Source organism: Rhagoletis pomonella, unplaced genomic scaffold, assembly GCF_013731165.1.
Source record: "Rhagoletis pomonella isolate Grant_MI unplaced genomic scaffold, Rhpom_1.0 Rhpom_scaffold_00007, whole genome shotgun sequence".
In the NCBI taxonomy this organism is placed as follows: Eukaryota; Metazoa; Arthropoda; class Insecta; order Diptera; family Tephritidae; genus Rhagoletis; species Rhagoletis pomonella.
Window position 1 is genome coordinate 71,245,421 of NW_023458561.1, and position 14,719 is coordinate 71,260,139.

The 14,719-nt window shown below is 35.1% G+C and overlaps 1 protein-coding gene across 3 annotated transcripts in view; it reads right to left on the minus strand.

The window, feature by feature from the left end:
• The window catches only part of LOC118743513, a 104,262-nt gene that overhangs the window by 4,751 nt on the left and 84,792 nt on the right, over positions 1–14,719 (minus strand). The window contains exons 3-14 of one of the 3 annotated variants that reach the window (XM_036476244.1): positions 14,010–14,213; positions 13,810–13,935; positions 12,980–13,122; positions 12,804–12,899; positions 9,641–9,707; positions 7,953–9,077; positions 3,213–3,542; positions 2,199–2,249; positions 1,640–1,995; positions 1,370–1,569; positions 341–1,297; positions 75–269 (exon numbers count right to left, since the gene is read on the minus strand). In XM_036476244.1, the coding sequence (XP_036332137.1) occupies positions 75–269; positions 341–1,297; positions 1,370–1,569; positions 1,640–1,995; positions 2,199–2,249; positions 3,213–3,542; positions 7,953–9,077; positions 9,641–9,707; positions 12,804–12,899; positions 12,980–13,122; positions 13,810–13,935; positions 14,010–14,213 (3,850 nt within the window). The remainder of the gene's footprint in view (positions 1–74; positions 270–340; positions 1,298–1,369; positions 1,570–1,639; positions 1,996–2,198; positions 2,250–3,212; positions 3,543–7,952; positions 9,078–9,640; positions 9,708–12,803; positions 12,900–12,979; positions 13,123–13,809; positions 13,936–14,009; positions 14,214–14,719) is intronic. The other 2 variants (XM_036476245.1, XM_036476246.1) reach the window with 2 other exon arrangements.

A 14,719-nucleotide genomic window follows, 5' to 3' on the forward strand; every position in this document is an offset into this window, starting at 1 on the left:
AATCGTAAACAATATTCCAATACCGTTTTCAATTTTTAACTTTAATGAATAGGAAAATTTTTAGTTATCCTTACCGAGTTCCATTTTGCCGCTCTTTCGACGACGACGATGCAGACAACAAGCAATAAGCAAAGCGATTATAATCATGCTGATTATAATCACGGCCGGAAGTATTATTGTATACAAATACTCGTCACTGAAGCTGGACTTCAGCGTTGGCTGATCCGTCTTCGTGGGTACATAGTCGCGATGTATAATATCCGTTTGAGCTAAATATAATAGATAGTGTGAACAACTTTTAAGAACATTTCCGAAACGCAGCTTATAAATTGAAACTTACGATGGCATAAGCCCAATGGCAACGCTTGAACATTCGTAAGATTTAATTCAGGTCCAAGCACTTTTTTAACATGGTCGCGTACCATATGATCCTTAACCAAGTACACACTGCGAACTGCCTCAATTTCCTCTTCAGGACAACGATTATGCGACTTGTACAAACTCGTGTTATAGAAGTTAACAATCGTACTGTCTGAGTCGTGATGTGTCGTCACCGATCGAATTTGCACATATTGTGTATTTGAGTCACCGAACAGATGAGCAACACGCTCTACAAATTTTCGCTGAAGATCGGCATTAAATTGCTCATGTCGAATTGCCAGGTACGCTTTGAAGTAGACACTAAACTCCTTTTTAGGAGCGTGATTCACCACCACCACCAATGCATCTGTTGCAGTAAGCCCGCCAGCATCTTGGGCGACCAACAAGTACTCTTCTGAACCAGCATCCCCACTCTTTGGTATGCCATAGAACTCTTGATTCTTCGAATCGAATTGCAACCAGTGCCTAGGATTCAATTCCTTGTGGTCTTTGGTTTTTAGCGTCAACGTTAGTTGCTCGTTGTCGTTGGGGTCGTAGAATGTGTCACTCGGAACTTTGTAAACAAGCAAATGACCAACAGTAGCATTGACACGATCCACTTGATTACGGGGTAGTGGAGGTACATTAGTTGATATGTGAGTTGTGGGTTTCGGCTTAGTTAAATGCGTTTTTTGGCAGGAACCAATTAACTGGCCAGTTATGGACTTCACACTCAATGTAGGATACACCAAATCACTCAGACGACTTGCATCCAAACGCTTCACTAATTTATTGAGTTCTGCCTCTGGGCACTCGCTGGTGGGAAACGTTTCGTTGAAATACACAAAAGTGGCCGTATTCGGGTCCTGCGGCATTGGACGAATCTCGCGCACCACAATCCAGTTGGTGTTTTCATCGCCCAAAGTTGAAGCAACATCTAAAACGAAAACAGAAAAGCGAATTAATGCTTATTTATCTCCAAATAAAAACGAACGTTCAATTTACTAACCGCGCATCAGTTTTAGCTGCCAATCAATGTTGTGCATATTTTTCTCATTGATCTTTACAGTTATGCTTATCTCGTGGTTGACAGTGCGTACACCGCGATGCTGCTGGACAGATATCTCAAGAGTCTCCGTTACAGACTCATTGCCGGAGTCGGTTGCCGATAACCGATATTGCCATTTCGATACAGAATCGTCCAACGGCCTACAAGCAAACAAGCGAATCAATTTCATTATAATGTAGATAAAAACCGTAGAGTATAATTCATACTTACAGTCCATAAAGGACATGTGTTTCGGGATTGAACTGCAGCCAAGATGAGGCCTTTAATTCGCGTCCATCCTTGTCTGTCAAATCTAAGCGCAGATTTGTAAGGTCCTCGGTATCAAAGAAGGTATCCTGCGGCACCGAATACGAGAAGGCTTTCCCAGATGTTACAGCGAACTTCTGCAAGCGAGTGCGAATCATCGGCGGCGTGTTTTCCACTTTAGCTTCAACGTAATCGCCAGAGCCAGCAGAGGGCGAGATAGCCTCACTCACTGTTGTGGGTGTCGTACTATACGTTGAGGTTGTTGATGAACTTATCGTAGTTGTGGGAGAGCTACCGTACTGGTCAATTGTGGAGTGCGACTAAAAGTATTGGAAATTATGGAACGGTTGAGTATAAAATTTTTGTGTACATGTCACAGTGGTACACGGACGTTTAATTTTTTAAGTCTTTCACAATTACACTTTATACTTATATTAAAGGTATTTGTAACTAAAATTTTGTGAAGGAGAAATGTCTGAGTTTATTTTTTAGCACAAATATGTATATTTTATATGCAGCTTACCGTGCGACTGGAGTCTTGTCCTGGCAGTAGTGTGCTCGTCTCATTGTCATCCTGATTTCGATTCGTTGATTGTTTAGTGTTGCGATTTGAAGATGTTTTTTGAAAAGAAATAAACGGAATAAGTTTCTATAGCTTATTTAAGGGAAGATGTTTGAAATTGAAATTGAAATATGCATGCAACCATTTCCTTTATATTAAACATTAAATGATAAGAGAAAAATTATTGAGATATTCGTTCTTTAATACAATAGTAGTTCCCCTAAACATACCCGTACCCGTAAGCATTGTACAAACATTTGAGATTAATTTCAGCAGACGAAAAGAACGGTACCTTAAACATTACATAAATTGTTTTCTCCTATAAAGTCCGTACTCTCTACGTAAATATCTACGAAATTGCGAAAAGGTTAGTATTCTCCATAGCGGAGTTTTTTTTTCATACTTAAATGTGTATGTACATATCTACATACATACATATGTACGTACAAGACATACAACAAAATAGATTTAATTTAGTAGCCATGCAACAGACAGTAAGACAATTAACAACTTTATGAGGTGTGAATGTGCAAAAGTAATATGTGATGATTAACGAAGTTCAGTTATATGTAAATCTGAAAAAAAATACAAAACAGCAGTCAACGAAGGAAAGTCGACTGTAGGCCACATTGAATTTCATTTTGACGCCAATTTATTCGCTAAATAATGAACGATGCACTGCTATATGTTTTTACATGCAGGTGGTGGTGGTTGGCTGGGTGTTCGGACTGGGTAGGATTGCACAGGTGTAGCCTGGATATTAGGTGCTAACCAAATGTGTTTCGTCTTCACACATGCATTCAACTATTTTGATTTTTTTTTTCTTAAAATTGCACACTCCACGATTGTGAGCTTTTAATTTGATTGCTCTTTTTGTTTTGTTTTTTATTTTTTTAACTTTTGATGAATACGCCCCGCAACATAGCGATTTCATGAACAATATTTGGCATTTAGATTTATTAGCAGGGTTTTCACCTTTTTGATATCTCTGCTAACTGACGTTGTCATAAAAGTTGACGTTGTTGTTGGTGATTCAAAGGGTTTACCGGCTTCTGTGTACGCACCGGATTCGTTGGCATCGCTTTCACTCCGCATGCTTTGCGCTGTAGTTGTATCTGAAGATGGCAACCTCTGTGTAGTAAGCATAGCGGAAACATTTTGCCCACTTTCTGAAACACTTTTTTGGGGATCTTCCGAATATTCACCACTTATTGGAGTCGATGGAGCGAACGCAAACTTTTCAAATGAATTCGTAGATTGGTTTACTGTTTGGTGGCGTTGTGTTTGTTGTAGCACTTGCTGTTGCTGCATTGTGGCATCCACGCATAATATAATAGACATACAGCCAGTAATACGTGATTTTGTAAATTACAAATATAATATTGTCACATTTAGAATAATCATACATACACATATTTATGTAGGTGAATATGAACAGAGAGATACATATGTACATACATTCATTAAATTTGCTGTTGTAATCAAATAAACTAAAAGAGATGTTAGACGAGGCAAGTACAACTGGATTTGAATAGTCTGTCACCTTGTATGTAATGTGAGTTTCGAAAGCAGTTTTACTTTCTAAAAATCGAGCTTTCGGAAACTACGTTCTATTTGCTTACATGGCGAATTAAGAAAACTCCACTTTCAACTAATTAGCGAAATTAATAACCTGAGAAATTTACTAAAAACGGTAAAATGCGCACAAAGATAGATACTTGAATAAAGCACTGCGACCAGTAGGTCTATTGTGCCCTCAGGTCGTCACAGCCACTTACCTAATTTTTTGTGGACCAAAACATGTACCAAATATACATTTTAAAAGTATGCGAATTTGTTAGTTCATTTATCAGCTTTTTTATTAAAATTGATGTATGTAAGTAATAACACTGTGCGACACTAAAAAATACCTGTGAAGTTATGTATATTTTCTGGTAGGTCTTTTCGAGTAAAGCCAGAATCGAAATATGAAATTTGCCAGACAGCCCCTTTCGAACGATATACATATATGTGAATAAAGGAACCTTAAGAGATCTGTGTGTATTTACCCAGCAAACGCCTTTTTTCAATTTTGGTGAGGTTTTTACGCACTATTTTATAAGAAAACATTACTAGTCCTAAAATAATTGTAAAGCTAAATTTAAAAGCGAAAACCCCAGTGTTTGTTTTCAAAAATCGTACGAAAGTTTACTGAGTTACTAAACTTTTTCTGAAAACAAATAAAAATAAAAATATTATTTCTGGCTATAATTTTTACTTGAAAGTTTTTTTTTTATTTGAAGTTTTCTATGATAGCAAAGTATGGCCATCCCGAGAGCCGCATTAAATAGGCCGCAAAACGTTTTAAACGTCCGATTGGTTAAAGCTGAAAATGTTGTCCTACAACCACTGCATTTCAAGCTAGGATATATGAAACTATAGGGGTATTCTCACAGTCTTGCAAAGCCTTGCACGGTTCGCAACGCTGTCCCATAGGAAAACCGGTTTTTTTGGTGCAATCTATATGCACCGTGCAAGGGTTTTGCAAGACTCCGAGAATACACCTAATAGTAAAAAAAAATGGATGTAAATAGCAACGCTATTTGTCATCTTAAAGTGGTGTTCCAAAAATTAAGTGAAGCCAAATAAAAGGTAATAATTTTGTATTCTCTCATCTAGTACTTTTTCATCGGTTTTATCTCTTTTTATGAATTTTAGGTATTTTCCTAGGGCCTTAACTTCGTAAAATTATGAGCGAAGTGAGCTTTTTGAATAAGCTAAGCTATGTAGAAAACGTCCATGGAAGTGGTTTGTAGCGCTATGCAATAATTTCTTTGGAAACGACAGAAACGACGACTAAATATGTCACGGTTGTTAACGAATTTTTGAATACTTACGGTGGAATGGGTTTTAACATGCCCATACAAATTAATTTCCTTCCTGAAGTGAGCCTTACAAATTTTTAATCTATTTACGAAGCACACGTTTTTTTCGGCTTTTGCAAATTAAATAAGTCCTCTGCAAGAATTTTTGTTTAAAAAAATACGTGAACATACCGTCGCCTGGGTAAAAGATTGTCGTAAGCGCCATTTTGACGATTTTTAGTTCCAGATGCAGTTATATACTTTGGTGTTATCAGTTTTTAGACATCTCCTTTAGTTTCCGAGATATTGACTACAATTTTTTTGATAATTTAGTAAAAATTTAGTTGGTGATGCAGTCATATTAAACTAATTAATATCTTAGAAATGGTGTTCCCCATTTTTGCATATCTCCGTTAGTTTCCGAGATATTGAGTAAAAAGTGTCGTTAATTTGGTAGAAATTTTGATCAAAATTTTGATGTCGTATTTCATACAAAGTGGCTGCCAAATTGTGGACAAATGACGCTTACGACAAAATTTTACTAAAGAAAATCCTTCATAAACTCAAAGCTAATTAACATTAAACATTAAAAATTAAATAATTTAAGAGTTTTGTGAACTAGTAACATTTTCAGAGACTTTGGAGAAAATCTATCTTCGCGTTTTTGAGAAATTCTATTCCAAACTTCAATCGCGATTTCCCACAACCTGCCGAAATTAACATACGACAATCTTTTACCCAGGCGACGATATGTATATGGTATATGGGGTATGGAAATATCCCTTTTCCCTAGCGGTAAACCTTTTAGTGTGGGCAACAATGAAGTTTTTCAAATAAGGCAGATCGGAATATGCGCTCTCTGGGAAGACAATACCTGTAATTATTGTACCATGCTACTCATTTATGTATAAATTTTTCTATATCTACCTCGATTCGTTGTGGCTCTTACAAAAAACCGTTATGTGAACAACGTTATAATACCCTTGTGCACAAGTGCGCTTGGGTATAAAAATGATTTCAGAATATTCTACAACGAGAAACTGATGATGCTGAATTAAGAAAAAAACAGTTTTGAGTAGCAGGGTCAAAAATAGCATTTTTGCAAAAATTTTGTTTTCATAAAAAGTTAAATAACTCAGTAAACTTGCATCCGATTTTTGAAAATAAACACTAGTTTTTTCGTTATTAAATTTGGTTTTACAATCAATTTGGGACTAGTATGGTTTTCTTACGAAAAAGTGCGTAAAAACCTTACCAAAATTAAAAAAGGCGAAAAAATAAGTTAAAAAAATGTGTTTGCTGGGTAAATACACACAGATCTCTTAAGGTTTCTTTATTCGCATAAATATCGTTTGAAAAGGCCAAGTTTCTTCTTATTAAACCCGGCAATAAACCGAAACTCTGTTCATAATTAACTAAGTTACAGGCTTATAAGTGCGCAAAAGTACGAAAACTGCATTTTTAACGGTAAATCAAGATTTTGGGGGTGTTTGGCAAACTTCATATTTCGATTCTGGTTTTACTCGAAGAGGCCTATCAAAAAATATACATAACTTCCCAGGTATTTCTACTTTATGCTTTTTACTAACACTGTGTAATTATCTATTTTTGTACGATTTTAAAAATAATCCAAATCCAAAAGTTATGTACCAGTGTACCAAACTAGAAAAAATGTACCAAAAATGGTTGCCAAAATGGCAACCATGATTCACAGTACCTCAACTAGCCCCTAGAGACTTTAGAAATTTCAGAACAGATCCCAGGGGTAGAGAATGTATTTGCTCATCTCTTGGGCATAAAAGCCCTATGCTCCTCTCACTTCTTTCTGTTACCGCTTCACACTCCAGAAGGAGGTGTAATGAAGTCTCCTTGGCAAGTGACCTCCTAACCTGCAGTGGCCCTTTAATGATCCTTAGTTTCTCCCTATGGAGGCCCATGAGTATCCTGTATCTTTTTAGATTGTACCCTCCTAGTAATCTTTTTGATTGACGAAGTCCAATGGTATTATGCCAATGCAGTTCCCTTGGCCTGGTGTTTTCTTTCCCGAGCGCTTCCTTTATTGAAAGAAAGGGCTCCGGTTCTATCGAGATCGAGGCAGCAGCCAGTCTGGCAAGATGACCCGCTTCCTCATTACCTTCCGACTCCGTCACCCGTATCTGATCGCCTCTTATAACCGTTCATATTTAACAGCCAAAGGAAGACAGTTTTGTCATAAGTTTATGAGAGTGTATCGATTTTCAGATGCATTCCGGTGCAGGTAACATACCATCCAAGTGCCAAGGGTACTACTTGACATAGACCATATCACCGACGATATGTACATAGTTACCTACACTCGATATATCTAATAATATCAGCCTCATTGTAAATATCGAGTGCCAAGTCGTGTCAAAAACTAAATAGCATTGACTTGAATTTCGACCGGACTAGTACATATGTACATATGTATATATGTAAATAAAGTCATCCAAACAAATATGGAAAATATATGTATGAAAATTTGGAAAGCAGAAAAATAACAACTCATAAAATCATAGCTGTAGATTCACTATGTCGCCAAAGAGCAAATTTCGTAAAAAATACACTTACTTATGTATTTAAAACTAAAATGAATTACAAATCTGCCGAGTAAGTATTCAACCTCATGAATGATTATACATAAACAACAACACAAATGGAAAACTTAGTTAAAATACTAGCGTAAAATACCGAGCCATAGGAAAACACAGGACGATAGTGGAAATACATACATACATATATGTAGGTAAGTATGTAACATTTTTACATTAACAATTTTTAGTAGAAACAATTTTTTTTTTTAAGAGTATAAATGTTCAAGAACGAGAATGAATGACAGCTACTCAGTATTTACCTTAGTTAACAGTGGTGGTGTGGTGATGGATGGTGTTGTTGTCGTTAATGAAGCTGTGGTTGTTGATGATATTGATGGGGACGCGAATGACGAAGTAAACGAAGACGCCGTCGTAGACACGGTCGAAGGTGATACAGAGAATGATGATGATGAAAGCGCAGAAGGGGTCGAAGCAGTGAAATACGTGGATGCGGATAATGAAGTCGCGGCTACGGCTGCATTTACCGATGAAAGAGGTGATAGTGTTGTTGCCGCGGTTTTTTGACTCTCATTTACTGAGAGTGGTAACGATGAAACCGTTTCAATATTTGCCATTCCCGCATTCATAGGATTTGCAATTGTAGTGCTGAGCATAAACGGCTCCAAAGTAATCGCTGCTGACGACGAAGTGTCTAATTCCACAATAGACGGAGGTGTTGATGCAGCTACTTCCAACTCATTTAAAATCAATGGTGGCGTAGATTTGTTTGTAAAACCAGTACCAAGTCGTCCATTCTTATTTTGAACAATAGAAGCACCTGACCTACCCTTAGCATTCGGCTCAACAGAAACATTGCCAGCTGCTCCAAACGAGTAAAATTCATTTTCAATGTTATTTTCAATGCGAAATTGTGACGGTAATTGTGTTGAGTCACTTGTTGTTGTTAACTCATGCCCAGAACTAGAGGTTACTGGTTGATTCTTTTTTAAATTGACATTTGTATCTAAATCGTTTGATTGGGCGAGTTGTGTATTGAGCTCTTCAAGTGTGTTCGGTATACCCAATTCTTTCTCAATTTCCACTGCCACAGGAACATCTTCGCCGCCTTCTTCTTCTTCTATAACAGGGAGCTCTTTGATGTTTTTCGTATTTTCGATAGTTTTGGTTATAACCGATTCCAGCTGCGAAACGCTCTCAACTATTTCTTCGTCGATGTTGCTTTCTTTATTTGGTACCAGGAAGTTCGATTCGCCCGTTGACGGAGACTGCTTGGCTTGATGGCTTGATGACACAGGCGCCACAGCTGGAACCTTTTCCTCAATTGCGTTGTCCGATCGATCGATTACCGGCTGTGTGATTTGGCCACTTGATTCCGAAGATGCCAAAACTGATGATATCCCCGAATTATTATCTCCGACATTTGACTACCGTTGACGTTACAATGTAAAATATAGGCAGTCGGTCGTGCGTAAATGTGTGTGCATATGAGTATGTGAGTGTGTGTATATATGCGTGTTTTTATGTGCCCATGAATAGCCGCATACATACAATGTATATGAATGTAATAATAAACGTTTACAGTTAGTCAATATGAAATACAATTTGAATGCACAGAAAACGTTTGAAGGTTAGCACAGGAAAAGACGGAAAGAAGAAAAAGACCAAAGAAGAAACATCATTAGGTTAATAAAGATGTCTTATATTTTTATAAGATTAATCAAATACTTATTGCCGTGTTTATGTGCGTGAGAGCGAAAGTGTTTACCGGAAATGTATGTATGTATGATTGTCTGAGTTATTTTCTTAACTTCGTTTTGACAAGTAAACGATTCATTTATTTAATTACAAAGTGCATTATTGAAATAAGTGAAAACCTAAACAATAACCACGAATACGTAAACCACTCCTCGCGAAACACTTAAATTATTTAATTCTATTTGATGTTATGCAAAAGGCTTGAATTTTTTCGACTCAATAGGAAACTCACCTGTCCGACGCCATGATGGTGGCGATGAGCATGAGTGGTGACAGCTGGTAACTCCGTCACGTTTTCTCTAGAAAAACATAAATACAAATTTTAATTTCAGTTACAATAATAAAAACAAAAAAAAAATGGATTTTAGAAATTAAGTAAACAGGACTGCGGAACATAATGTAGCGAACAGAAGGCGAGGCATTCCGCGAACCGCTACTTTAGCTTTGCCGACTTTGACAGTTCTCATTTTATAGTAAACAACGCCCACAAAAACTTTAAATCCACTGAAATTCACTATTATTTCACCGTTTTTTACACTTTCCTTATTAATTTTTATTACAAATCATATATTTTCACAATGTAAATCAATAAAAAAAACGTTTCCTATCGTAAAATGAAATATTAAAAGAAAGTTGACTTTTCTAACATTTTCTCTTATCCTCCTCTTCGGCTTTGTGTACTTTTACACGAGAAATGACATCGCCGCCGAGAATGCGCAATCTTGTATTTTATCATTCTTGGCATCGGAGCAAAGGTTTTTTTTCATCGCCCCGCTGCCACTCCCATTAAAATTTTTTTTAACCGACTTTAAAATAAGAAGGTGGAGATTATCAATTCGTCGGAATATTTTCTTTATGTAGTTACACTTTGAACCACGTGGACCGATTTCAATAATTTCGTTTTAATCGAAAAGGTGGTACCTGAAGGGTTGTCCGATACTAGTAGTTTGGTTTAGACCCGATCATTGGATCGTGAAGAAATCAACGATGCTCCTAAATTTTTATATGAAAATTTAAGTCGGTTGTGTTTTTTGGTTAAAAATTACTGGTTATTTATTTATTTATTTACATATCGAGCCAAAACCGACAAAAAAACGTAGACGACATTTTTTTAAATTGTTTTTTTTTTTTTTGTTTTTTAATGATGAAATGCATCTACATGCTCTAGTAGCACTTTGCATCTAAACGAAAATTAAAGCAAAACAATGTCGCTTATGTTTTTTTGGCGATTAGGGCTCAATATATAAATGTACATATGTATGTTGCACTTTTATGGGTTGACATTCATACTTATATGATCCCAATGTACTTTGTCTAGTAAAGAAAATGGGATGTTAAGTCATCCGTTTTTTCTTCGCCGTTGAAATCGACCCACATAAGGCAAAAGTGACAATTTAGCTGGACAAAAATCGAAAATTGCGATAATATTTAATATCTATGTGTGTGTGGATGTAACTTCTTAAAATTATTTTTATATTAAAAAAGACCTTTTTACAAGTAAGTTTTTATTTTTTTCATTAGTTTACGTGTAGCAGTTAAGTTTAAAGATGTAGTTATTTAAAAAAGTTTTATAAAATTAACTAGAAAATAGTTATTCCATAGATGATAAAAAAAAGCGCCCGGAGTACCCTCATTTGATTTTTATGAAAATATTTTTTAAGTCTTTTAGAAAGCCCTCACAAAAATTTAGCCTTCCCTTTGCATCACTTTAGGACTAATTTTATTTTGCTTACAGCTACAAAATAATCTATTCACACAAATAAAAAAATATAAAAATACAAAAGCGAAACGATGAGACCCCACGTTGTCCAAGATCAATCTGTACAATATTTTTCTGTTACTATTATTTATTTCATGTAAATATCAAAATGTACCCATCATGTTTCATATCAAAGTGGATAAAACCATTTTTCGCAGAGGTCGGTAAATTTATATTTTTATTAATGCAGTTATTTTTGCTTAAATAGTTTTAAACCATCTTATAATATTAACTTCCCACACCCCAAATCAATTTTATTAGTTAATTACACTGGATCACAAATTTTAATTTTGTTTTTGTTCTCCAGGCGCCACTATGCAATTTGTATGTGTGCAATTTTTATGGATACGTTTTCGAGATAGTTGCAATTTACCGTTATTCAGGTTAAAAAAAATAGTGGTTCCACTTAGTCACGCAAATGGAAGCAAATAAAATTCTTCATAAACCGCATATACATCACTTTTTGATAGCCTTGATAGTTTCTGAGAAATTAATCATTCCAGATTTTTTGTTTTTTTTTGATGAAAAAATGGAAAAAGTTCAAATTTTAAGAGGAAAAAAATTAAAAAAATAAAAGTTCCTGTGTTTTTGCAAATTAAGCTACCAATGATTGGTCAAATAAAAATGCGCAAGAATTTGTTGTATGAAATATGAGCAGAAAAGAGTGTTACTCATACGCCACGTACACCTGAGTAGGTAGAGTTTTGCATAGAAAGCAAGAGGTGCCAGAAATGATTAATTAATTTCTCAGAAACTATTTGTTCGTCAGATACGCAATTAAATGAAACCACGGTAACGGTAAATTGCAAATATCTCTAAAAGTTATCCATAAAAATAATATATCTCGATTTTCGGAACCACCGGGCAATTCTACATAGGAATTGGGTAGTGGCATCCATAGAACATTTTTGCAGTAAACCATTTGTTATTTTTGTTCAGCAAAATCGTCACTTTTGCCTTATGTGCGACGTGACTCTGACTGTTGAACAGTATTGCCAAGCAAAATAAATATAATGGAAATTTATTTAACGCGGTTGTTTTCAATGGCATAAAAAACAAAAATAAGTAAATTTATTAACCGGAACTTTTTCTTTAAGAAGCTAAGGAGCAAGTGAATTTTTTTTTTAGCTCTTAGCTCTGTTAGTAAACGTGTAAAATATGTGAAAGCATTTCGTCATAAGTGATAAAAACCGCGTAGGTATATACATAGGTCATCGACTAGCATCGAAACTGGTTTTCCCTCTTTGATGACTATTAAAAATATATTCTTTCTAATGGGCATAAGATAAGAAAAATTCTATGACAAAATTGTGCATTAAAAAAATACAATGCGAGCTGGAACAATCAATCGCCTATTTGGCCAGCAACACCATCAAATTGGCAGTACAGCTTCAATTTGGTACATAACTTAGTGACTACTTTTTATTCCCGCACATCAAAGCCAACGTGTTCAAGGTCGTTTAACGCACGTGGAAGCTGTGTAGAATATTTTTACTCTTCCCTATGGTCAGGTGCAAAATATATGAAGCAGCCCTCACATTATCCCACAAAATAAATTTCTCCTCAGCCAACAGCGAAGAAATTGCACTTACGATAGTATGAATAAAAGCATAAATTACTCTGATTCGATACTTACACGACATCTTCATCATCATCATCGTATACATAGTCGTAATCGTCACCGGCGTCATCGGTACCAGAACCCTCGGTTTGGCGTCGACTACGTTGCGCTCTTTTCAGTGAAATTTAAGAATAATAATTGATTAATATGTATGTACATATGTATGTATAAGAATAAAGTTCATTGTTTACCTCGTTTTGTACTGTTTGCGCCAGATGACCCACCAACCGAACTTTTCACCAGTTATATTATCGATAGAACCATCTTTCATTTGGGCACCAATTTGTTTGTTTATAGGCTCACTCATTGTGAAATATGTAGATCCACAGCCAAGCTAAATACAAAAAAATGCAAATATTCAAATATACATATACAACGTGACATTATGTTACTGTGAATTTGACAAGGCTTAGCTCATTATAACATGCAACGTTAACTAAATACATATGTACAGATGCGTGCAACTAATTAGCAACGAAATTCAAAACGATGTTGCTTGCAAATTACGTTTATTTATTTATTTTTAATAATTTTCATTTAAAATATAATTCAATCTATATCAGACACCACAATAACAAAAGTTGCAAAGCTTGCACAAATCGCAAAAAAATTAATCAAACTTCAAAAAATTGTCATCAAAATTTTTTTTTACATGGAAAAAAATCCGCAACACCCTCGACAAAAAAAATTCTAAAAAATCAACGGTAATTTTTAGCGACTTGAAACTTCCACTTTATTATACTAAAATTGAATGGGCTGCAAAACTGTATACCCGAAAATTGTCTAAATAGTCTAATTAAAAATTTTGAAATTTTGATGACAATTTTTTGAAGTTTGATTAATTTTTTTGGCAATTTGTGCAAGCTTTGCAACTTTTGTTATTGTGGTTTCTGATATAGATTGAATAATATTTTAAATGAAAATTATTAAAAATAAATAAATAAACATAATTTGCAAGCAATATCGTTTTGAATTTCGTTGCTAATTAGTTGCACGCATATGTACATTCCAGCCAACTTACCACAAAGCTTACGCGTCCCAGAGGACGATTATAATTATTATGGCACTTATTATGACCTCTGCGTATTGATTCCTTTTGCATTTCGCTGAGTTCGCGTTTTGTTACAGATTCCATAACGATAAATTCCTATGCAGTGAATAAAGAGTAAATTATTATTATTTTATTTAGTTGCATTTCTTATTTTTCACATTTTTTAGTACCTTCGGTATGGCAAAGAACTTGGATAATTTCTCAAGTACTTTGTCCTTTTTATTGTCACTCAAATCCGTCCAATCATGACTTTTCAGTACTAAAGACAGCACAATTTCGCTGTTTGCCGCACGGCAACTCGACACTTCTACCGAATATGGATCGTGGCTGTAGTGAGTGTGAGCTGGTTCATCACGAGGCTCAAGAAGAGGAACCTAAATAAAATAATTATAAAGTTTTTGGTCTTAAATAAATTCATCATTACTTTTACAGGTTGAAAATACATATTGACAATTTATTATTTGTTACTTAATTTTAATTATGTATATTTTGTACAAATTTACAGCAAAATTCATAAAAAATAAGGACTTTAACTGCTTTATACATAGATCGAAAATTTGTATGAGAGTGTCACTTTATAGAGCTCTTCAAATCTACTATTTTATTTTTTATGAAGAAGGCCATTAGTTTATAACCATAGCCCGCGGGCGTTATGTCATCTTTCTTGTGGCTCTTGTATCCATTTTAGTATTTCAGTATTCAGTATTTCTGCGGCGTGGGTACACAAACAACCCCAACTCCTCATCGTACATTCATATAGAGCATTTAAATTATGAAAGTACAAATTTCAAGAATTTTTACTGAATCAAATATTCGGGTATGCAGTTTGGTAGCCCATTAATTTTTATGTTAAAATGCAAATTTAAAGTGGCTAAAAAAT